The following is a 22562-nucleotide window of genomic DNA, read 5'->3' as shown; positions in this document are numbered from 1 at the left end:
TACCCTATAGGATTTTATTCCCTAATGTCCACATTTTAGGGTAATTCTTTAATGCTTAAAGTAGTTCTTGTTACCTTCTATTAATTTCATATCAGTTGCATTTACATGAAGCAGTAATTCTGTATTTTCCTAGCATGACTGTGTTCTGAACAGTGAAATCTCAGTTGGTAGCTGCTTTGCCTGATCCATCAGCCTCCTGAATCACTTGTATCACAGTACAACAAACTTGTGGGTAGTGCCTAGGGTGCTTTTCTGGGTAGTAACACATATGGGATTGTACCCAGCAGGTAGGAGGAGGAGATCTGTTCCTTCACGTATGAATGTCCTACTGTCCCGACATTGATTTTAATGCACAGATGGAAAAAGTCATACGTGCTGTCACTGAAAAATGATCAATCAACAGCAGTAAGGAAACTACATTCAAAGGCTGTGAAAAGGCCTGCTTGTGACAGGCAAGATGCTCTCAATTAGATGGGGAGAGAGAACTTTCTCTAGTACATTTGCACTGGCTTAATCAGTCTGGATATAACAAGCCAAAATGCTCCTGTTGCTCATAAAGAGTATTGATTTGGCTATCAATTTTTTTCCTCTGGGTGATGGTACCAAAGTTTGGAAACACCCCAGGTGATTCCCAGAATCCATGCAGGGATTTTTCACATGTATTCTGAATGCCTTTGGGAGGGAGCCCCTGGAAAGGTATTCCTGCATTCCCACAGGATAGGGGGCAGGGGTGGCACTGGAGCTGCAGGGGTGCTGCTGCTGAGAGGTTGCAGTGAGCGCCTGTGGCTGCCCCAGCCCGCATTTCCCTGCACACGACCCCGTGAGCCCACAGAAAGGCTGAGACTCAGGTCTGCTGTGATTTATGTGCTGCAACGAGCAGCACCTCCCTGTTGTCACCTGGGTTGTCACCTTGTTGAGAATAACTCTGCTTTCTCCTTCATTTCAGTTTTGAAATGTCATTCCCTGCTCTGAGAAACCCTGCAATTTGATAAAAATTACGGCATGTGTTCATTTGCCATGATCAGTGCTCTGTGTGTAATACTCTTACTCTTTGAAACTCTCAAGGCAAAAGCCTATTTGCTTTTATTGTTTCATATAGAGTTTTTTCCTAAGCTTTAAATTAATTTCACTTCTTAATTGAAATTACACTTTAATTTTTAATGAATAGCATGCAGGTCTTGGAAAATGTGAGCATTTTGCTTTTTTAATTGAAAGTAATGTAATTTTTTCTGATATTAATATTTTATAGCTACATACTGGACATGTTTGCTCTTTAAAGATAGTTTTGAGTGTCCTTTATTTGAATTTTAAATGATAATATTTAAAAGGCAGTGTAACTTTTTGAAGTTTTTGCTAGACAGTATGAACATCAGTACTCTTCCCTTGTCTCTCCAGTTTTTTTTCAGTAGCTTTAAATAAAATGCTCCACGTTTTATCTTCATTGCTGTATGAAAGACTGCAAGACAGATTGCGTGTACAATCACATTGTACATGAATCTGTATCCAGCTGGCAAAGTCCACCCTGACTGTGAGCAGTGTTGATTCACCTGTGAATCTGAATGGAGTCAGTGGGAGCTGCTGTACCTTACCGAACCCAGAAAATGTCCCAGTCTGTGGAGAGGGAAATAGGATTTTTGGGAAAGGCATTTCATTCCTCAATCTCTTTTATAGTGATCCCTATTTTAAATAGTAGTAGATATCAAGTTCTTACAGGATTTTTAAAGTTGGTAGAGTTTCTTCTGAACATAACCTTTTACAGGAATGTACATTTCTTGATATGTTGCAGTGAATTTCCTCCTGACTGCTTTCTCAGTTAGGTGGAACAATGTTAGGGCTAATTGGTCTTCTGATAATATTCATGCAAGCACAGATCTGTGCTTGAAGGTATGCTAGCAGGCTGACACTTCAATGGAAGAAAAGGTCTGTGCTAATTTTAGAGCAGAGCAAAAGTTTCTAAGATTTCACTTACATTTATTATGAAGAATGTTGCCACTAGGTTGTTTAATTTATTCTTTTTTCCTTTATTGCTGCAGGCCACAGGCATCCAAAAATAAGGTAAGCAGCTGTTTATTGAATTCTGCTTTGTCAAAAACTGGTAATACATATATTTTAAATATTACATAAAATCTTTCAGGTTTAGAAGCTTTTTGAAGTTTGAATGTCTCAAAAAGCCACAGCATTCCTGTTTAATTCTAAAAATTACAGGTAATACTATCATATTTTACAGCTAGTAGCTGCAGAAAATACATGGGAAAGCAGTTGTTTACCTCAGTTAATGGAATCCAGAACTTTAAAGGAAAGAGAAGCTACTGCTTTTAAATCAGGTATGTGTGTTTGTATGTACATGTGCATACATTTGTTTTAAATATTACACTGTAATGACATATTCCTATAAATAAAATTAAGCTATTTCATTTGAAGCTACAGCATTTGTTGGATCTCTACAGATACACAAATGGATGATTTTTTTTCCTCAGCACAATGGATAAATAATGCAATTTTAATTAGTCATTGATATTCATAATTGAAAAGTAATTCTAGCCTCCATCAAAAAAAGTCTTAAATGTGCATGCATTTATATTAGCTTATGTCAGCTACAAAATTGTATAAAACTAGAGACAATAATTTGTATGAATACAAATATATACTAGGTAATCAACCTGATGACAGACATTCTGAGATGTGGCAATGGAGGATAGTTAACAATATTAGTAACTGTTTTAAGTTACATGCAGTGTACTGATTTTGAGATGCATTTTTCTGAAGCAACACAGAAAGTGATGAAGTCTTTGGGGGGGTCTTGAAGAGAAAAACTCAGTTAATTGTTTTCAGTACATACTTTAATGTCATTTTAAGCCTCATTTTTCTTTTTCTGCCTTGGGGCAGGGGCCTTTTTGTTTGAGTAATTTGTTAGAATCTTTGGGTTCTTATGAAACATTTACAAATTAGTGAATTGTTAAAATGGAGACAGAGTGGGAAAGAATATTGGTAGACAACCAGGCTATGCTTTATCTCTCCTCTCTCTCAGCAAAAAGTTTCTGGTATTTTGCCATACTCCACTTGCCAAAATAGGCTTAAGCTAAGAATCTTCCCTCAAAAACAGAATTTTTCAGAAGATGAGAACTGGCCTAAGTGTTCCTAGGAGGTCCCTTTCAACCTAAACTATCCTACAAGTGTGTATCAGCCAGGATGTTCAGGAGAATCAGAAATTAATGAAGATATGGAGTCACAGTTCCCTACGTGTGTGGATCTTCCTTATCTGCTCTTTTATCATGACCCCTATACTGCCTTTTCTCCACTTCTGTTCTTGTAACCTCACTAGACATAAAGCATTAGAAACATGAAACAAACATGTTCTACAGCTCAGAAAGCAGATCAAAAGAACACAGGTGCTTTTTATTTTTGGATGGTTAGAAATTCCCACGGAAAAAAAATAGACAATTACAATTTTTGCTCTGGTTTTATTCCAAGTGGAAGTGAAAGCTTTCTGGAGAGCAGAATTTCTGAACATTTGAACATTATGAATTTAGGAGCATTTTGCTTCAGTGTTGAAATACTCTAGACATAATGTGGAAGGAATTAATGGTGTAAATGGATCTTTTCATGCCTTTCTCTAAATGTAAATCTTGTCAAAATATCATCAAAATCTTTGGGTTCCTGTGAAATGTTGGTAAATTGATAAAGCTATGTCATCCAATAAAAAGCAGTTCTGCTGAGAAATTTTCAGCAGTTCTAAGTACTTTCAACCCAACTATAAGAATGTTTCCACCCTATGTCAAGTTTAAATGGTTGAGATTTGCAAAAGATGCTTTTCACAAGATCAGTGCATTCTTGAGGAAGCAATGAATTCTCTCCCTGGCGAGTGTGAGCAGCTGTTGAGCGGGCATGTGGTCATTAGCTGCTGCTGCCCTTCAGTGACAATGCATCAGGAGCGTGGGGATGAATGGGTTTGGTTGCAGTCTGAGGGATTTGGGTAGGGAAAGCATCAGTATGAACCAGTACAGAAATTTGACACAAAGGTGATTCATAGTCTGAAATATCGTTCCAATAACAAGCTGTGCCTGAGTGATCCAGCTCAGGACTAGAAGCGATATAACCACTTGGGACTGGTTCTTGATTTTGCCTGAACCCCAGCAGAATCCCGTATTACAATAAACATACAGTTCCTAATATATATCCTTTTCAGCTGTAGCCTAAATGCATGGTCCTTCTCATTGAAAACTTAAAATGCTTGACTTCTGCTTTTTAGGTGTTTTTTTTCTCTACCAAAAAAAAAAAAAAAAAAAAAAAAAAAGAAAAGTAAACAGGTAAAGTTTTACTTTTCTTATACATGTATCTGCCAAACCACAGGAAGAACTACTTAACTCATTTAACTGCTTGTAGTAGGAGTCTGACTTACAGTTAGACAGGAAAAGGAAACTCTCACATGTTTTGAGAACTGGCTTTCATATGGATTCATATTTAATAAGAATGTATGTAGCAATTATCAATAAGAATAAATAAAATGCATTGTACCAATCTCTGTATTACATTGTAGAGATTGTTGCACTGTACTATAGTAGCATCTTTGAAGTAAAATCAAACTTGCCTGATAATCTGAAGCAAATATTACTCCATTGATCTGCTAAGGTATATGGGAGCATAGTTTGAGCCTCTGTAGGCAGTTGATCCTAAGAAGTCACAATTCCTCTCTCCTGGGGCTACAGCAACCGACAATTAGCTTTATAACAAGTCATCCAGTCAAGATTCCTGGGACAAAAAAGGATTTCTGCCCTTCTGAGCAAGGGTTGTGAATGGTCTGTTCTATTACATTTTACTTTCTGGCAGATTTTCACTCTGAATATACCAACAGAGAGAATTTGGCCTTTAATACTGTGTGTGTATATTAAAAGATGAAATTTGATACATCCTTTTCCCATTAAGTTCTTCAGTTTCTGACTGAAAGCAGAAACTTAATAGCCTTAGTGTTAACTAAAGATAAATTAATGTGTTTCATGAAAACCTTCCTAATGAAATACTGAATTTAACAAGACTCTTAGCATAAGTTTGCAGTGTGTACATACAGTTTAGACTCATTTCCAGGATGGGGAGGAAGTCATTATACCCTGTTTTCTTTTAGGTTCTATGAGATTTGTTTTTAATTGGGAAGAAGGACAAAGATAGGGAAGTGTGAATTCTCCATTGGTAGATTACTGTAGATTAGTACTCTGTCTGCTGGGCTGTGTTGGATTAACAGGACAAAGTGCTGCCTACAGGTTCCTGTGATGAGCGAACCAAGTGTCAATTCTAATGCAACTCTGTTAGGGGGGAAAGAAACAATTTTTTAAATTACCATAGGTGCTTTTGTTGCTAAAAAATTTTCTGTAGACACTTTGTTGTACCTCTGTCACTCAGGCGAAGACCCTGGTGGGTATGTCTTCAGTTACCCTAGTGTAGGCAAAGGCATCTTTTCTAATTAATCTTCAAGTATTTGTCTTGCCTTCAGTCTGTAGTGGGCATGAGTTGCATGAAGTAGTTGTAAATATTGAACACTGCTGAAAATTTGATGTGAATGATTATTGCATCCCAGTTCTTGTACATCTGTGGTTACATAACAGTGCTAGGATCATTTATTACTTTCTTAGGAACAGTGCCCTGAGCTCAAGGGACACCTTTCACAGTAAAGAATCTGATTTAATTTCCGATTCCATTTAATCTTTGTTGCAGTCTGCCAACAAAGATGCCGGTTGTAATGTGGATGTATCCACTAAGAAAAATTGACAGATGGTAACAAAATCTTGTACCAATAATCCAGGCTGTGTTTGAACTCATGACCTATATGTGAAGGGCTCAGTATCCCATTACAAATCCCTTGAGCTATCTACTCATCTGTGTCTAATTTTTAAAAAGTCCCTGTCTCACACCTATTCTTTCAGTGTTTTACAGAAGTTAGGTTCCTTGTACTCTTTCCTTCTGTTAATGTCATTCTGATTTTTTTTCCACATTTTGATTTGCTTGGATATTCTCTTTTTCAATTTTCAAGTTTGTCTTTTCTGTGCTACCTTGCATTTCATTATCCATTAAAAGGGGGATAGTTTGGAATTTAATAAAATTGTTCAGTACAATGAATTAATGCAAACATTTGTTTTAATGAATGTGACTATTTTGTGTAACAAGTTCAGAAAATAGCTCACATTTTAAGAGAGGTTTTAACTGGTGAGGAAGAACAAAATTGACATGGAGAATTCCGTTAAGAAGGGTGTTGTTTGATATCTTCATTAATCTGTTCATAAGACCTTTCTGCTCTTCACTATGACCAAAAAATGCAAATAAGCGCATTGTAAAGTTTTAATTTGTTGACTGAGGTTATTACTATTACTGCAGCAGTAGTCCTCTTATAACATAGTCTTAATATATTTTATATTAAAGTATGGAATAAAAGCCAGTTTCTGTCATAGCTATCTTACTTGGATATTTTAATTCTTAACAGCCCCTTTCTCTCTTTTTAAGCCTAAAAACAGAGAAAACAAGAGTTTTGGCTTTCTTGTAATGAGTAATATCTAATAATTTCATAGATAACTTGGGCTAAGCATCTACTCCTTCATCAGCAGATCATGCCAGCAGTAGGTGAATTCACAAGCTATGTAGAATTCCTTGTGTGTCTCTGAAATTTCAGATAAGAAAAAATAATTTTCATATGTATTGTAAATATGAATACAGAAATAAGTTGCATCTGATTGCATTTTTAATATGTAAGCTGACTGATCCAAAAAGCAGCATCTTTTTATGCTGTCCATTTATGGGAAATTTAATTTCTGTTTAGTTTAGTGTTAATCAAAGGAGCTAATGATATGCAAATATAGAATTTATTAAATTAGTATGATTGCAACTTCTTTAAAAGAAATGCAGATATCTCCCTAGGTGACAGATACACTGGCATCAAGGTACAGTTTTCTGTAATTAAGTGCATTTGCCTGAACTCCAGGCCTCCATGAGATGGTTCATGTAAAATATCCATTAGAAGACAAGTGACTGTTCAGAAATATACTCGCTTACATATTGGGAGTAGCTTTTTTCAGAAGGACACTGAATCGTGTGCTTCACCTGCAAGAATGTGTGCAAATACTTTTTTTTTTTTTCCTGAATCAGGAGTCAGAGACTACTAACAAAAGTTATCCTGACTGTAGCATAAAATACCTGCCCTTTATGGGAGAGCATTTTGAAGCATTAGGTTACAATGTTATCAAATCACAGTATACTCTTTCCCCCCTGGGCTGATGCTTTGAATCATTTAAAAACTCTGGAACTGTTTTTCCTATTGCACTTAGGTACTGAAACTTGTCCTGGCGTTGCACCAAAGAAAGAAGATAAACAGCTGAGCACTGTTTGCCCAGATGAAAACAAAACTGAGAGACAGACAGAGGCAGCAAGTCTTCGGGTAGCTGCAGGAAGGGACCACATGGAGGAGCAGCACTGCAGTGCTGAATCAACATTGGAGCCACACACCCAGTCCACAGGGACAGTGGGCAGGCCTTCCTCGGGCTGTTTATCATCTGGGGATACTGGTAAAGATAACAGTCTGCAGCTGAGGGAAAGACAGCTCTCCAAGGATGCAGTGAAAATAGAAGGGGCTGGGGAGCCAGGAGTGAAACTCCCTCCTGAGCCAATGGTAGATGCTTTGGCTTTAACAGATGATGATTATATGCCTACTGATTTGGTTCCTTCTGATAAAGATGTGCCAGCTGATAGAAGTCTGCTCAGATCAAAACATGCTGCTGGGTCTTCAGAAATTCCTAGTGGCCAGCTTGGAAGTAGTGGCTTAAAGCAGCAACCGATACAGCCTGATGATGATGATGAACAGTCTTCATGGGACAGAACTGCCTCAGGTGAACGCTCTGCGTGTAATGAAGTGTCTGAGCATGAGAGCACTGACCATTCATGGGTGTGCAAGGAAATGCAGAGAGCAGCAGGGCAGGAGGAGAAGGTCAATAATGAGCAAGAAGACTTATTTCTGAGATTTTTGAATGGTAACATAATAGACACTGAAGAATCTGCAGACTTAGCAAACCAAGAGGACTTTGACACTGTTCCAGATATTTCACCTGAACGAGCATCTTGTAACTCCCTGGAAGCTTTATCACTAGATGACAGCTTTTCTTCTCTTGATGAACTTACAAGAAGGATAGAGATTACTGAGGTAAATATTGTAAATCCTATGTAATCTTTCATGTTTATCTCAGTTAAAATATTATAGATATTGCCAACTTCAAAATGTTTTAAATATTCCTTTATGTGTCACTTTTCCAAATCTGAAATCTATACATATTTAATTGTTCTGAGTTACTCAGAAAAAAAGTTTAATTTTGCCTCTCTGTCTCCTTCTTGACCAGCAGTGCACTGTGTTTCAAAAATAAGATTGATATCTTATATATGAGTGTGATACCTGGGGGTTTTGTTTTTTTTTTTTATTCTGACAGAGACTGTTAAGAGATGTTCTCACAATTCATGTTAAATCAAATTTTGTGTCAGAAATGTACATAATGTCTATGATGTACTATCGTTCATTTTTAAGCATAGAAGAAAATTTGCTTTTTTTGTGCTTATTCCATAGAGGTGGGAACTACATATATATAAATTCTGTGTATGAATGAATGGGTTTCTGATTTTGTCAGGTTAGGCAGATTTGTTGTTCAGCACAAGTTAAGAAAGAGCTTCTAACCCTGAACCCACCTGATAGGCCTGTAACAAGGGTGAGTGCTTCATAGGCTAAATTGTTCATCTGAAAATAGAGAAGATTTATTGCTTTGGGACTTTTTTTAGAGAATGTAATGACAGCATCTTTGCTTTATTTCTCTTCTGGTTTTGCTGCATTTGCATCCTTAAGAGCTTTTTTTTTTTTAAATTAGAGTGTATTGTGAAATTATGTTATTTCAGATGCTGGAAGGGGAAGGCTTGTATGAAAGTATCTTCTTAGTTCATTTCTATTTTTAAGATCTTTAACAATAGACTATCCCCTTGGCAATAAAGTTGCAGTACATCTCTATAGATCAAGCTAATGCACAGAGACCAAGAACTTCCACAATTGCTCAAGGACAGTGGCCAAGCAGGGAACTAAATACTGGAGATCAGTGCTGGTGTTATTACATGTTTGGTAAAGTCTCCAGAGCTGAAAAGAGAGTATTTTGCTTTTTCTCCCCACCTAAAGAGTTTCTTGTATCCTTTCCAAGATGATGCCTCTTGTCTTTTTGTGGGCTCTCAGGAAGTGTGCCACATACCAGGACTGACAGCCATGTGCACAAAGCTGTATGCAAGCAGATGTGGAAACCCACATACATGTTAATGCATGTATCCCAAATTTTCATAAGTCCAGTGGCCTGTGTTCACTTAGAGGGTGGTTTAGAAAAAGAGCATTTTGTTGACATCTCAACAAAGTCTGTGCTAAGCCTGAATGCATGTATAACAAAAGAGTAATTTAAATATCATCCCTCAGCATTAAATTTCTTTTGAGCCCACTGAAAGTGCTGCATTTTAGCAGAGGAGTACTGTTCTGTTTCACATAGATATGGCCTAAATTAATCCAATAGCATCTATTTTTAAATAGCTATGTTTGTGCCATTTGTGTTTCAGAGGATGGGATAGGAAGCAGCATATTGATACTGTTAGAAAAATTATTATATCGATTGTCTCTGTGACCGATGATGATGTTTTGCAGGGCATCTAATTTCAATTCTAGTTTGCTCTCCTGGTGCTGGGACTGCCAGTACTCTGATGGCAGAGTTGAGTCTCTGCAGAGGAAAAAGCACCTTGAGTTTTTCCATAGTACTTTTTCTGGCCATATAAGGCATCATGTTGGCTGCATTGGTGAGTCGACTTGAATCATTCTTAGCAAGAGGCTCGAGTTTTGTGTGAGGCAGGGGGCTTAAATGGGAGAAAGGAAGAAGGATTAACGTCAGTATCAATTAAAATTTGTCATATGCAGCATCAGGGGTTGTTTCGCAATAGTTGGGATTTCTAGGTGCCACAGGGTGAATTAAGGACAGCACACCAGCTTGTATTTTTTTATTATATACCTATATGATGTTTTTCCAGTTAATCTTACCACCCATCAGTAGCCTAGGGGTTGTTTTTCAGAAGTGATGAGCACCCACAGCTTTCTTGGAAGACACATTTGAAAGAGTTTGGCACCCCTGAGAAAGCAGCATTGTTAACTTGTGTTCATTGATTCTGTTTTAGTGCCAAAATAAGATTGCACTGAAGTTTTGACGAGCAGACAGAATCTTTGTGCCCAGCTGTAACAATTCTTCCTTTCTTGTCCTCTTGAAGGCTTTGAAATTGCATTGTTCACACTATGGCAACCTAAGAAGATAATGGTGTTTTCATACACTGGTTATTAATGAGTATGTAAAAAATGCATTGGTAGTCACATGAGTGAAATTAAATTAATCACATGAAATGTACCAATGTGGCAGTAAAAAAGAAAAAATAATCTATTTGACCATGATAAAACTAGTCATGAAGTAAGTGTTTACAAAACTGCCACAAAGAAATTAGAATGGAAGGTGGAAGTAAAGATAATTTTGAAATAACATGGGGACAAAACCTATATGGTAGGATAAAATTCCATTAATGTTCTTCAACTGACATGTAATAAGAATTTATTGAAGATGGGGAAGGGTAAATACTTGTGTATGTATTTACAGTTTGGAAGTTTTGCTTGGCTCCAATTTGAGATCCAAGAATCATCTCATGTAGTTTTCTAACTTAGATACTTTGTCTCTTGCTTTTAGTTTATCATTTACAATAATTAATTACCAGAGTGAAAATTCACCAAATTCTGACTCTGGATTTAAATAGCTGCAAAACTGAAATAGCATTTTTTGTATTGTACAGGCCCTTATACTGGGTGTTTCTTCACTAGTACAAACTACGTCCAACAACATGCAAATGATGGAAAACCACAGTCATTTTATAGAAACAAGATTTGCACAGCTAACAAAGAACTTTGAAGCACAGTCAGAAGCTGGCCACAACAGATACTAGAAGTATATAACTCTTCTTAAATATCTTTGATATAATTTCTGTGAGAATAAAATGACACACCAGTGGCAAAACATATTGTAACCTCAATAAAGTTGCATTTTGCTATATAAAATAAAAGGTTGTAGAATAAACTTGTTAGGGAAGTTAGTAAAATCTTAAAGTTTTTCCTTATTAGAAATTTATAATTGGGAAATTGTTTCTGGAAAGCAAAGATTGTGAGACTGTCTGCCAAAACCTAAAGTTTTTGGATGGCAATTTGTATACCAAGAAATAAAGTCTCCACTAGGTTTGGAGGCAATGTTTTGGATCTTCTGTTCTCTTGTATGGCTTGGGTCCCTTAGCTTTGAGTTTGTAAGAACTATGCTGCCATGTGAAGTGCTTACATGGTATCAGGTGTCAGTTGCTGTATAAAGGAGCTCAAGTACTTGCATGGCAAGTGTATCAGCAGGAAAAATAGTTACCCTCAGTAGCTGTGCTATGAATACTGAACCTACTAAGTCAGCTCTTTTTCAAACTCAAATTACTCACTTATCTAATGTATTTTATTAGCAAAGGGATTTGTCTGCTGGTTTTACTGTAACACAGGGCAGTCTTGGGTTTTGTCATTTTGGGGATTGCTGCTTTAAAATAATCTGGTATTGCTTGTAATAAAGCTACAATCCTTGCCACGTAACTGAATAAGGAATACAGCCCACAGAAGAATACACAAACCTTCTTGAGTAGTTTTCTGCATTCAAACCAAACTACTTCATACAATGAGCTTTTCTTCCCAGTTCCTAGTTTGTAGTGCCTCCATTTTGGGGTTTTTATTTATGTCTGTATGCTACAACTAATTCTAAGTGTCAAGTTCAGTATGTTTTCTCTCAGAAGTTTCTTCTCAGAACTTGAATTACATGGCCTTATTTGCATAGTTTTGTCCAATATGTTTATAAATATACACACATCATATTTGTTGAAAATAAGCACAGTGTAAGAAGCTTTTTGATATTTTATTACCAAATTCTGTTTTAAGCAGAGAAGAGAAAGGTAGTTTAATTAGTTTATTTCTTCTGATTTTGCAACCTGGTTAATAAAATTTATCTGAAATTTGTGAAACTTTTGATTGAAGCAAATTCACTTTCTATTAGTGGTGGGGAAAAGAAAAAAGCTTTTTTTAACAGAGTTTTAATTAACAGTCATTAACAGTCAAAATTAACTCTGTTAATTTTTTTAACAGAGTTTTCAATTAACAGTCATTGCTGCTTTCCTTTTTGACTGTTGATGAAAATGCCACCACACACCTGCATGCCACTTTCAGTTCCTGTACAATGACTGTAAAAACTCCTGTTGAAAGATTTTGTGAAGGCCAGCAGAGCTGAGTAAGCTCAGTTACAAAGATGCTCCAAGACCATCTTTTGTTAATTATCTAGCTTAGAATTAAGAAAATATCTGGTGTTTTAGTAGGGTCCTTTATGCAGCTGTTTCATGTAAGAGCTGTTTGCAGGGCAGTCTGGTGCAAGCCTGTATTTTTCTGCTTGTGGTTCAAGTCAAGCCTCTGCTTGACTTGTGGTCAACTGTATTAACCACAGTTCTCTCATTAACTTCCAATATAAATAGTATATTCTGCTTTTTTTATTTCCTCCTGACACCTAAAGAGTGGGATGTAAAACTTCGTCTTGTGTGGCAGCTAAGCCCTTCTCCTTAGATGTTTAATTAGTGGAAGATGGAGCTAATATAATCACTTTGTGTATTGGAGACAAAATAAAAAACCTTAAGTGTATAACTCATAAAATTCAAAGGCAGATGGAAATATGGCAGATGAAGTATAGTGATGCCATGGAGCTGAGTCAAGAGAGGTTTAGGCTGGATATTAAGAAAAGTTTCTTCACCCAGAGGGTGGTTGGGACTGGAACAGGCTTCCCAGGGAAGTGGTCACAGCACAGCCTGGCAGAGCTCAAGAAATGCTTGGACAATGCTCTCAGGCACATGGTGTGACTCTTGGGGTGTCCTGTGCAGGACTAAGAGTTGGACTTAATGATCCTTGTGAGTCCCTTCCAGCTCAACATATTCTATGATTCTATTCTAGGAATAAATTACATATCATGCAAAGGGTCTGTTTTTCAAAATACAGTTTATGGCTTTTGTTGAGATAGGGACGTAACACTAGCCACACTGATTTTTATTGCAAAATCAAAAGCATTTGCTCCCTCTTTTTAAGTAAAAGAAGATGTTCAGAATAGAGAAACCTGTGCTGTGTCACATTAGTTCTTTATGCATTTAAAGTAAATCCTGAAATGTATCCATGTAGGCTGACTGGGAAAGTAAATGAACCTCATTGTAGCAAGTCTTTCCTCCAGAAAGCCTTTTATGTAACTGTGATTACTGCAACACATTTCCACATAATCCTGTCAAGGATAGCCCTCTGGTTTTAAGCTTGGAGAAGACAGGAGGTTGTGACACAGTCATTCAGAAACTACCAAGAGCCAACAGACAGAAGGAAGTGCCTCAGGTTGCAGTGATGTCTTGCAGAACAGACCACCACTTCTAAGCTTTGGGCAGACTGGTAGGAATGCCCTGCCATCTCTGGGTGACATTCCCACCTTGTGCAGTCCAAGCCACTTGGGAATAATCATGCCGGGCAGCAGCCAGCCTGTTGTGTGGGTGGTGTGGGAGGAGCAATTGATCCTCTTTATGAAAGCAATGCTGTAAGCAGAAGCTTAAAATAATCTACTCTATTAAAGGATATCATTTCATCTCCAGCCTTCCAAATAAATAAGTCAAATTAAAGCACTCCTACATAATCCCCCTTCCTTGTTACAACAAAGAAACATAGGTGGTGATTTTTCTGCTGGCCTGTTAAATTTTCGTGGCAGTTTTGCAAGGCTAATTTAGCATTACCAGTAGAAGCTGCACCTCAGTGCACTCGTTTGTTGTGATGGGACACTTGCAGACTATTATTTCTGGGTCATTTGTGCCAACTACTGGTCCTCTGCATGTTGACTTAAACAATTTATTTCCTCTGTCTCCACACTTCCACTACTTTCCAAGTACTTTCTAGCATTGTTTCATTAAATAATCCATTCAAGCTCTTGAGCAGATAAACAAAAGGGAAAATGAGTATCAAAAGTGTGGCAGAGATCAGTTTTATCCTCTGAGTTGTTTTGGGTAACATTATTTGTCCATTTATGGGCTATAAAATACTGCCAGACCAGAGACCTGCAAGTGTAATTGCCACATTTTTCAGTTCAATGTTGCAAAGGCCAAAGCTGCTCCAGTGCCTATTGGATTGTGCCCTGTGTCTCCCTGTGTGCAGGGCACCATCTCTGACTACAGCGTGCATCGATGCTTTATATAAGCTCGCGGCATGAGGCAAGCTTAAGGACATAAGTTAAGAACTTGTTTATGTTCTGTTTCTCTACAGCTCTTGGAAATGCAATGCATACGAGTTTTTATGGGTGGTCTTCTAACTTATGTTATAGATAGGCTTAAGCGGTCCTTTGTCTGCAACTACAGTGTTACTTGGAAAGTTGTGGGGTTTGGAGTTTTTGGGAAACTTAGAGGCCTTTGGGGTTATCTAATAGATGAGTTGCGAATTGAGTTGTAAATGTGATATGTTTTATCTGTAGCACAAATGTTTACATACTACTTTTCAATTTAACAAATGTTACTGCTGATCTACAGAATTAAGTTTTTTAAAGTTCTTCTAAGGTCTAGGAAGAAATAATTATGACTTTTTTTGAGGCAAGGATGCTCACAAGGTAGAAAAAAGGGCAATTCTGAACATAGCTCCTACTTTAATTTCTATTTATTTCTTGCACGCCAGGAGCTACTTGCTTAGGAAAGAATTTTTCTCCTGGTACATCACCTACTTTCATTTCATTAATAACAAGGAAGTTACAGACTGCTCAACCAACCCAGTGTGGCTTACCATATATTCTTGCAACTAATGGAAATACTATAGCAAAGAAAAGAGAAGGTGTGGTTTATTGACTTGTTGACCATATTGCTGTTTGTGCAAGCTGTTTGAGTGACCAGCCTGTAGGGAAGGATTTTTGCACTGCTGCTGTATCCAGAGAGCTTATTACAATGTGGAACTGGAATCCATCCAGAGCACTGAAGCTTTCTTCTTCCCTGGTTTTCCCTCTCTTTGGTTTTGTAGCCCTGCTGTAGCTGCTTGTCCCCTGCCAGAGAACCAATTGCAGTGCTGGAAAATTAATCTCACAATAAGTATTTGATGATCTCTGCAGGATTATATCTTTGGAGAGGCAGCAGCAGTGTGTCATTGACTTCTTATTGCCCTCTGATAATAGTGATTTTGACACAAATCCGCCTCACCACTGCCCCTGCCCATGTGAGCTTACAAAGGAACACAAAGTGTGATCCAAGCAGAAAATGTCTGCATTTAACTTTTATAACAATTAAAGGCAAGCAGTGTCAGTAAGCAGCAGAACGATACTGCAGCTGTCCTGTCTGTTTGGGACTTGATGTCTTCAAGAAGGAGGTTTCACAAGTGCTGCAATGTTTAAGAAAAGTAGACTGGAAACCATTTATTAACTGTTTAGCTTGTTTCCTCCCTGAGTCATTGTGAGAAATCGAAGCATGAGCTCTGTTTAACATAACTTGTGCCACTCACTGACTTTCCTGATAGATTACCCCAGTGGAAGGATTGGTGTCTATACTAAAGAAGAGAGATGACAGAGATGGAAAAACAATTGCTCAAGTCCAGCAAAGGCAAACAAAGAGAAGAGTGAGATTCCAAGAAATGGAAGACACATTGGATCAAGGTAGTTTAAATTTGTTAATTCATGGATTGTTCTCTTGGGATGCAAATATTGTCAGTCTTTTTGTTCACAGCAGCAAAGCAGGCATTTATTGAACATACTCTCTTGTTTTTTTAAAACTTAGTCAGTAAAGGTGACTGATCAAAGATTTTTAGTCTGCACCAGGTTTGGGTAAGAAGACTACAGAAGGATATAATGAGCACACTACTGTTTAAAGCTTGGTTGAGAATGAAGTCACTGCTTTTTTCCTCTGGCTGAGTGATTTACAAGTGACAAATAATTGAAGTCCTTTCATTAATGTTCATTGCTTAGAGGTGTGAGGTGTAGGCTTTCTCCCTAAATCCATTTACTGTGTAGGTAGAGGGATGCAAAAGAAACAAGCACAAAAAGTCTGTTGTGCTTTGTCCATGGGTACATTTCCAACCCTTTCTAGTGGTTTCCATGCGATGGGAGGGTGTCAGATTTTAACCTTGCTTTATAATTTAACATCCATACATATTTGCTAGCTGTCATTAAATCTGGCTTTACACCTTTTGATGGGCTAAATAGCCTCATGAGAAACACAGTATGTTTCTCATGTTATGCTTTTTTTTTTTGAGTTTAGGGTCTCTATCATTCAAACTGAAGAGATACTAAGAAAAATACTTGTGATTGCTAATGATATAGAAAGTTCTATCTACTGCATATGCCAGCCACTAAATGGTATAAATTAGTTCTTAAAAGTGAGTTAGCATGTCTGAAATATTCACAGCCTAAAGAGACCCTATCCCATCTTATCCTTGAAATTATTTTAAAAGTATTTATGTTTTATTTAAAATTCCAATTAGAGTTTTTTAATATGATTTTTCCCCAGGATTTAGTGATTCAAAAGGAAAATTGTTTTATATTGTTATTATTACTTCAAGTTTGATTTCAAACACACACCAAAAAAATCACTCAATGGTTTCTTTTTACCCCATTTCTTCTCCCAGTGTAGAGTGAAGGAAGTACAGAAATTTCCCTAGAGCTACGTCAGTCTGACAGAAGATACAGATGTTGTTCATGCATACAGATTAGCAAGGACAAGTGAGATTGTGAGGATGTAGCAGCACCTCTGCAACCTCTGCATTGCTCCTACTCTGGAATAAACAATCATGCAAAGAATTAGCAGAGAATAACTGAGATGTAAAATAGCCCCTCACATTAGCCTCTAGTGAAGGTTTTGTGTCTGCAGTCAAAATGTGAGAGTAATCACAAGCAGTTCATTGTAGTGCAGTCAGTGTCATTACAAATGAAGCAAGAATGTTTCCATTTGGTTTCATTTCAAAGCCTTTGTTTCATTTGAACTGTTCCATAAAGGGCAGCTTTGGCTGTGCGGCCTTCTCACAGGTGAGCTTATTTTGCTTCAGCATGGAATGACTCCACAAGTGATCTCAGCAGGGATCACAGTACACAGACTGCAGAAATGAAGCAATAGAATTATTTAGGTTTCTGAAGAGACTGAGAAACATAAAATTCCCTGTGTGTATTGTGGTCACTTTGACATAGTGAGCATTATTAAATATGCTCACTACCTCTGGGTTTACCTCTTGACCCATTCATGATAAAAACCTATCTCAGGTTTTCTCACATGCATTTGTATTGCTTTGTATAGCATCTTTATTCAAATCTTCTGCTCTTATTTACAGATGAAGTGTCTGGTGGCTCCTGTATTTTGCTGATCCTGCTGTGCATAGCAACTGTTTTCCTTAGCATTGGAGGAACTGCACTGTATTGCACCTTTGGTGACATGGAATCCCCTGTGTGTACTGATTTTGCAGCCAACATGGATTTCTATTATACACAGATACTGCAGCGTGTAGAAGAACTTAAACACTGGATAGCCTTCTCATAGCTGAAAGGAGTGGACACAGCATGCTGAGAGCTCACCAGTGGTTACTGGAGGGAGTAGAACAAAATTGTGATATCAGTTCTTTAACACTTGCCACCTGCAGGTGATGTGTATTTGATGATATACTTTCACATTTACTTAGAAATCAAGAAAATTTTAGTTTAGCAATCAGGTGGCAAAATGTTCACATCTGTTCACAACTGTAGCAGCGTGGTATGGGAGCATAAAAAGTTATTATCTTCATCCTTTTGAAAGTAGGCAAGTAGCTTTTCATCCACTTGAGCAAGTGAAGAAGAAGGAAGAAAATTAACTGTCTTCTGCATTCTCTCCCATTGCCACACATTGTGTAAGCAATCTCTGGAAGCTTAGTAAAAGGACAGCTTTAATTTACAGCTGTTTGTGCAAAGGTGTTGCCTCCAGCTATCATGCAATAAGTCTCTGTTTTATGGAAACATTATTTTTTTTCTAAGTCTTAAAGTTTTTATCCATTTTATTTCTCCTGGTGAGCCATGTAATTATTTGGGTGGAGTGAGAAGAGTGCAGTGGCATTCACAGAGCTCTCATTTGGTAATTACCAGGCTGACCCTGTATCTTATAGCTTGCAGTGAATATCATTAATGGGATAAATCTGCTGGCAGATTTCACTAAATTTCTTGGACCTTTACTCTCAGCATCATGTGGGTTGTTTTAGAAATGGAAGCTTAAAAAATAAATCACTGGTCTCACTAAACACAGAAACAAAAGATGTTTACTAAATTATTCATATTAAATAATCAAGTGGCTTTGGCTCATTTTAAAGCACCTGGTAGCAGGTGTGGGGCTAACTGGTTTTTCCTCCAGCTTTGTCACTGACTTGGAGTAATCACTTTGTGCCTCAGTTTCTCCTCCATAAATGGGGAAAAATGATCCTTGCCTTTGTCTATGAATATTTATTGGAATTAGGGCTCATGTCTGATTCATCCCAAATAAGTGCACAGGATCACAGAACTGGGTGGCTGCAGCCTCTGTCAATGAGTAAAGGCTATGTAAAGGGGGACTGATCCAACAGAAGAGGTTCAGAGGTTCACTGCAGATCCACAGCCTGCTGGTATTCCAGGTCACTTGTTCCAGCCGATAAAGCACATTTGCATTTATTTGCCCTGCAGTTCTGAGACCTGTATTGTAAAATCTGTTCTTTCTCTATCAGCTTTACAAACAAATTTAGATCGGTACAAAGAGTCATTTTAAGCGAGTATTTCTATCACTTGGTGCTCAGCCCTCCCTGTGTGGTGGTGAGAGAAACACTGGCAGGACAGTGAAGGTGAGAATTAGATCCACAGGCCTTGGGGCCACGCTCTGCTCGAGATGTGGCAGCTGTTCTTGCACAGAGCACAGCGGTGCAGCCCTGCTGACGGTGGGAGTGGGAAACGATTCCTTTACACCTCAGGAAACAGCATTTTGGAGGGGCCCACTTCACTCCACTCTGTGATTTCCTGCTTACTAACCTTGTATGATGCAGTGTGTTCAGGTATAGGATATTATTTTGTGAAATGCTATAAAGTGAAATCTTTGAGATGCTGCTCAGAATTATAACATTAAAGATCATGCTTTCTGACATTTGCAAGCAATTTGTCCCTCTAGTGAGCTTGATTGTTCCTAATGCACTGTTATACTTAACGGGGGTTTAAAGTGAAAGTTAAAAACATGTTTTTTCTAGAATAAATTGCATGTATGAGTTCTCCTTTGGTTTTCACTGTGGAGGCTTAGTTTATTTATACCCTAGGGAGCCTCATGTGCAGCTTGATACTAAACTAGCAAATTTCAAATGCCCAAATTACTGAAAACTTTTGCTTTTAGAATGAAACTTGAGAATGGTAGTTTGGGGGTTGTTTGTTTGTTTGTTGTCCTCAAGAGTATCATAATGCTGGGCTACTCTAAAGGAGAAAGGGAAAGACACTTTTGTGTTTTAAAGTGTTACTGGCTGGTTCAGTTTATTATTTGAATTCTGGGTTTGTTTGTTTATTTATTTAGTTTTTCTTTTAAAGAGAAGCTTAATTTTCTATTTTGGCAATTTACTCACTAATTAAAAAGCATGCTTTCAGTTAAAGTATGTAATTATAGTGACTATGTAGTTAGAATATATTTTGGGTTTCTGTAACTTTGCATTGAGTGTTTCTGGATATTAAGTTTATTCCTAAGGAGACAACTGTTCATTTCAGCTTTAAAAAAATATATTTTTAACTTTTTGTGCACTTCGTCACCAAAAAGATCAAGAGGTATTTATAGATCTACTTATTCAAAAGAATATCAGACATGGATATCAAAGATCCACAGCTTTTAGGTTTATTTAATTAAAACTATTTTAAAACAATTATTTTATTTAAAACTATAAAGCTATTTAAAGTCAAAGCAATTTTTAATAAGTATTTCAGTTTCAAATCAGTGATCCAAATCCTGGTATTTTCTCTTTGTGCTATATTCCTGGTGCAAAGACTCACAAGTATCATCAGAACTGCCTACGAGATCAGGAGGAGGTTGGGCAGCACGTCACCGACACGTACCCACTGAGAAGTGAGCGGCCAGACGTTCTGTGTAACTCGGACACCCCACCCTTGGGACGTGGAGCATCTCTTCAGCCTTCCCCAGCTATGCCAAGGTAGCAGCCCTGCAAAGCCTCCCAGGATCTGAGGGAGCAGAACAGGCACATAGGCACAGGCTGTCCAGCTCCTGATCTGAGCTGCTCACTCCTCAGTTACAACCAAGGGTTCAAATCTGGATCCAATTTCTGTTGGCATTCCTTTAGGAAAAGCTGATGGTGCAAATTCTTGCTTCGTTTGACAATTCTGTTAGTGCAAATGGTCTGTAGTACGTTATCAAACTTGCAGCTATCAACAGAATCAAATTTGCTTTGCCTTGGAACTCCAAAGAGTGTTCAGGCAGGCCTGATGTTGGCCTTCCTATGTGTTCTGTTCTCTTTGGAATACTGGTGACACTGCTTCCAGCTGGGTGACCTGAGGGCTTAGGATCTTACAGACAGGTAAATCAAAGCAAAAAGAAATAGTGGATTTGAACAGTTATTACTCAGCTGAGTGTTTGAGGTAAAATAATACCAAGCAACAGCTAAGATTGTTTCGGGAGGAGGAAGGCAGTGGAAAAAGGCTTCCCCTTCACACATGCGCTTGATGCATTTTAAAGCCTTTTTTGTTTAACATTTTATTCATTGTTTCCTTCCCTGCCACTGTCTTTATGGCTGTTCTGCTTGGCAAGAGAGCGACCATACTGTGCTGAGTTGAAAACATTTGGAATTGGTAGGAAAATTCAGGAAATGGTTCCCTACTTGAGAGTAGTTTAAAAAACTTTTCATAAAATATGACTGGATTTCAGGCTGCTAGGGTACCAGAGAAATTGTGCCACTTAATCACCTGCAGCACTCTGCTAGAAACCCCCACCTTCCTGTTTATTCTTTGAGCATAATTATTTCAAAGAGATTCTTGTGATAAAGAAAAAAACCAACAAGGCTTTTTATGTAGATTCAGCATTATGCTGCCAAAAGATCTGACCACATGATTAACACCCTCACCCCAAACAGCCTAGTCTAGACCAAGAAAGGCACTGTGCTCTAGTGTAGCCACACTATACTACAGGCTTCTTCTCAAGACAGTGTAAAGAAATAGACATTCCACAGCCCAAGTATGCCAGCAGAAGTTTGTGATCTAAACACAGCTGTGTTTTAATATTTTTTTCCATTATCTTTGCTTTCATCCCTGGAAAATGCATAGTAGCCCTGGTGACAAACAGTAGGAAGTATTGTAACAAAAAAGGAAACTCTCATTTAGGGTTCTTGGTAGTAAAGGGCAAGTTTGAACTATCAGGTAAACAGAGTACATTGGAAGTCCAGATTCTTGTGTGACTGGGTACTGTTCCACTCAATAACCTAAAGGGAAGACCCTCCTAAGGAAACATGTTTGCCTACTTTGTACTGTAATGTAAAACCAAGAACATCTGAAAGGAATCAAAGTTATTTGTAACAAATTTATCTTAAGCTTCCTTTAGCAAAAGGAGTAAATAACTGTCTTTGAAAGTCACCCAAGCTTGTAATTTACATACTGTAGCAAAAAAAAAAAAAATAAAAACTGTCCCAAAGAAAATACATGAACCTTTTTGGATACTGTGATTTCTAAGTGTCTGAAAAGACTGAGATTTTCTGTGAAATTCAAGTAAATGAACAGTACCTCCAATAAGCATTTCATTATTAGGCCCAAACCAGAATGGAAAGTCAGGATAAAATGTGTAAGGTTTGGTCTGGGTTTTGGTGTAGATTTCCTGGGTGATCTGTCATTGTTTCAATAGTTAAACAAAAACCCAGTTTCCTCACAGAGCTTGGTGCTGCCAGACAGGTGGGTTTCAGATACTAAAATGTTGCCTTACTGTATCATTATGAAAACAGATGGTGAGTTTCAAAATTCCTAGTAATTGGTGGGTGACCTGGATACTGGTCACAAGGCATTCTGCTCTCTGAACTCAGTTAAATAAATAAAAACACAAACAGTTGCAAGTCAATCCTACCTATGGCCTCTGATCTGAATAGGAGTATATCAATGCTACATTTTGCAACACTTTCCCACCCATTTTTATTCCTTCTGTCTCCTTTCCACTTTACCACTTCTTTCCCAGTATGAAATAGCACATTTTCTATCATTCACAGGACCATAAGGGAATTGAGTTAGGAAGAGACCTCAGAAAGTCTCTAGTCCAACCTTCTGCTCGAGGCAAGGTAGCTGAGATCAGACCAAATTGCTCAGGGCTTTATCCACTTGGGTCTTGAAATCCTCCAAGGATGAAGACTGTACAACTTCCTTGGGCATATTCCTCTGCCTGGCTGTGCTCAGGGTGAAAAGGTTTTTCTTTATACCCTGCATAATCTCTCTTTCAGT

At 37.8% G+C, this 22562-nt stretch overlaps 1 protein-coding gene across 4 annotated transcripts in view; it reads left to right on the top strand.

The window, feature by feature from the left end:
- CNST (consortin, connexin sorting protein) overlaps positions 1–21784 on the top strand; it is a 49416-nt gene extending 27632 nt beyond the window's left edge. For all 4 annotated transcript variants that reach the window (XM_068185369.1, XM_068185371.1, XM_068185370.1 and 1 more), the window contains 5 exons: positions 2034–2055; positions 2228–2324; positions 7308–8176; positions 15647–15782; positions 17447–21784. In XM_068185369.1, coding sequence (XP_068041470.1) covers positions 2034–2055; positions 2228–2324; positions 7308–8176; positions 15647–15782; positions 17447–17652 — 1330 coding nt within the window. In that variant the 3' untranslated portion in view covers positions 17653–21784. The remainder of the gene's footprint in view (positions 1–2033; positions 2056–2227; positions 2325–7307; positions 8177–15646; positions 15783–17446) is intronic.
- Positions 21785–22562: the final 778 nt, after the last annotated feature.

This window comes from Anomalospiza imberbis, chromosome 3, assembly GCF_031753505.1.
Source record: "Anomalospiza imberbis isolate Cuckoo-Finch-1a 21T00152 chromosome 3, ASM3175350v1, whole genome shotgun sequence".
In the NCBI taxonomy this organism is placed as follows: Eukaryota; Metazoa; Chordata; class Aves; order Passeriformes; family Viduidae; genus Anomalospiza; species Anomalospiza imberbis.
Note: the sequence above shows the minus strand (reverse complement) of the source record. Positions and strands in the feature narration are given on the sequence as shown.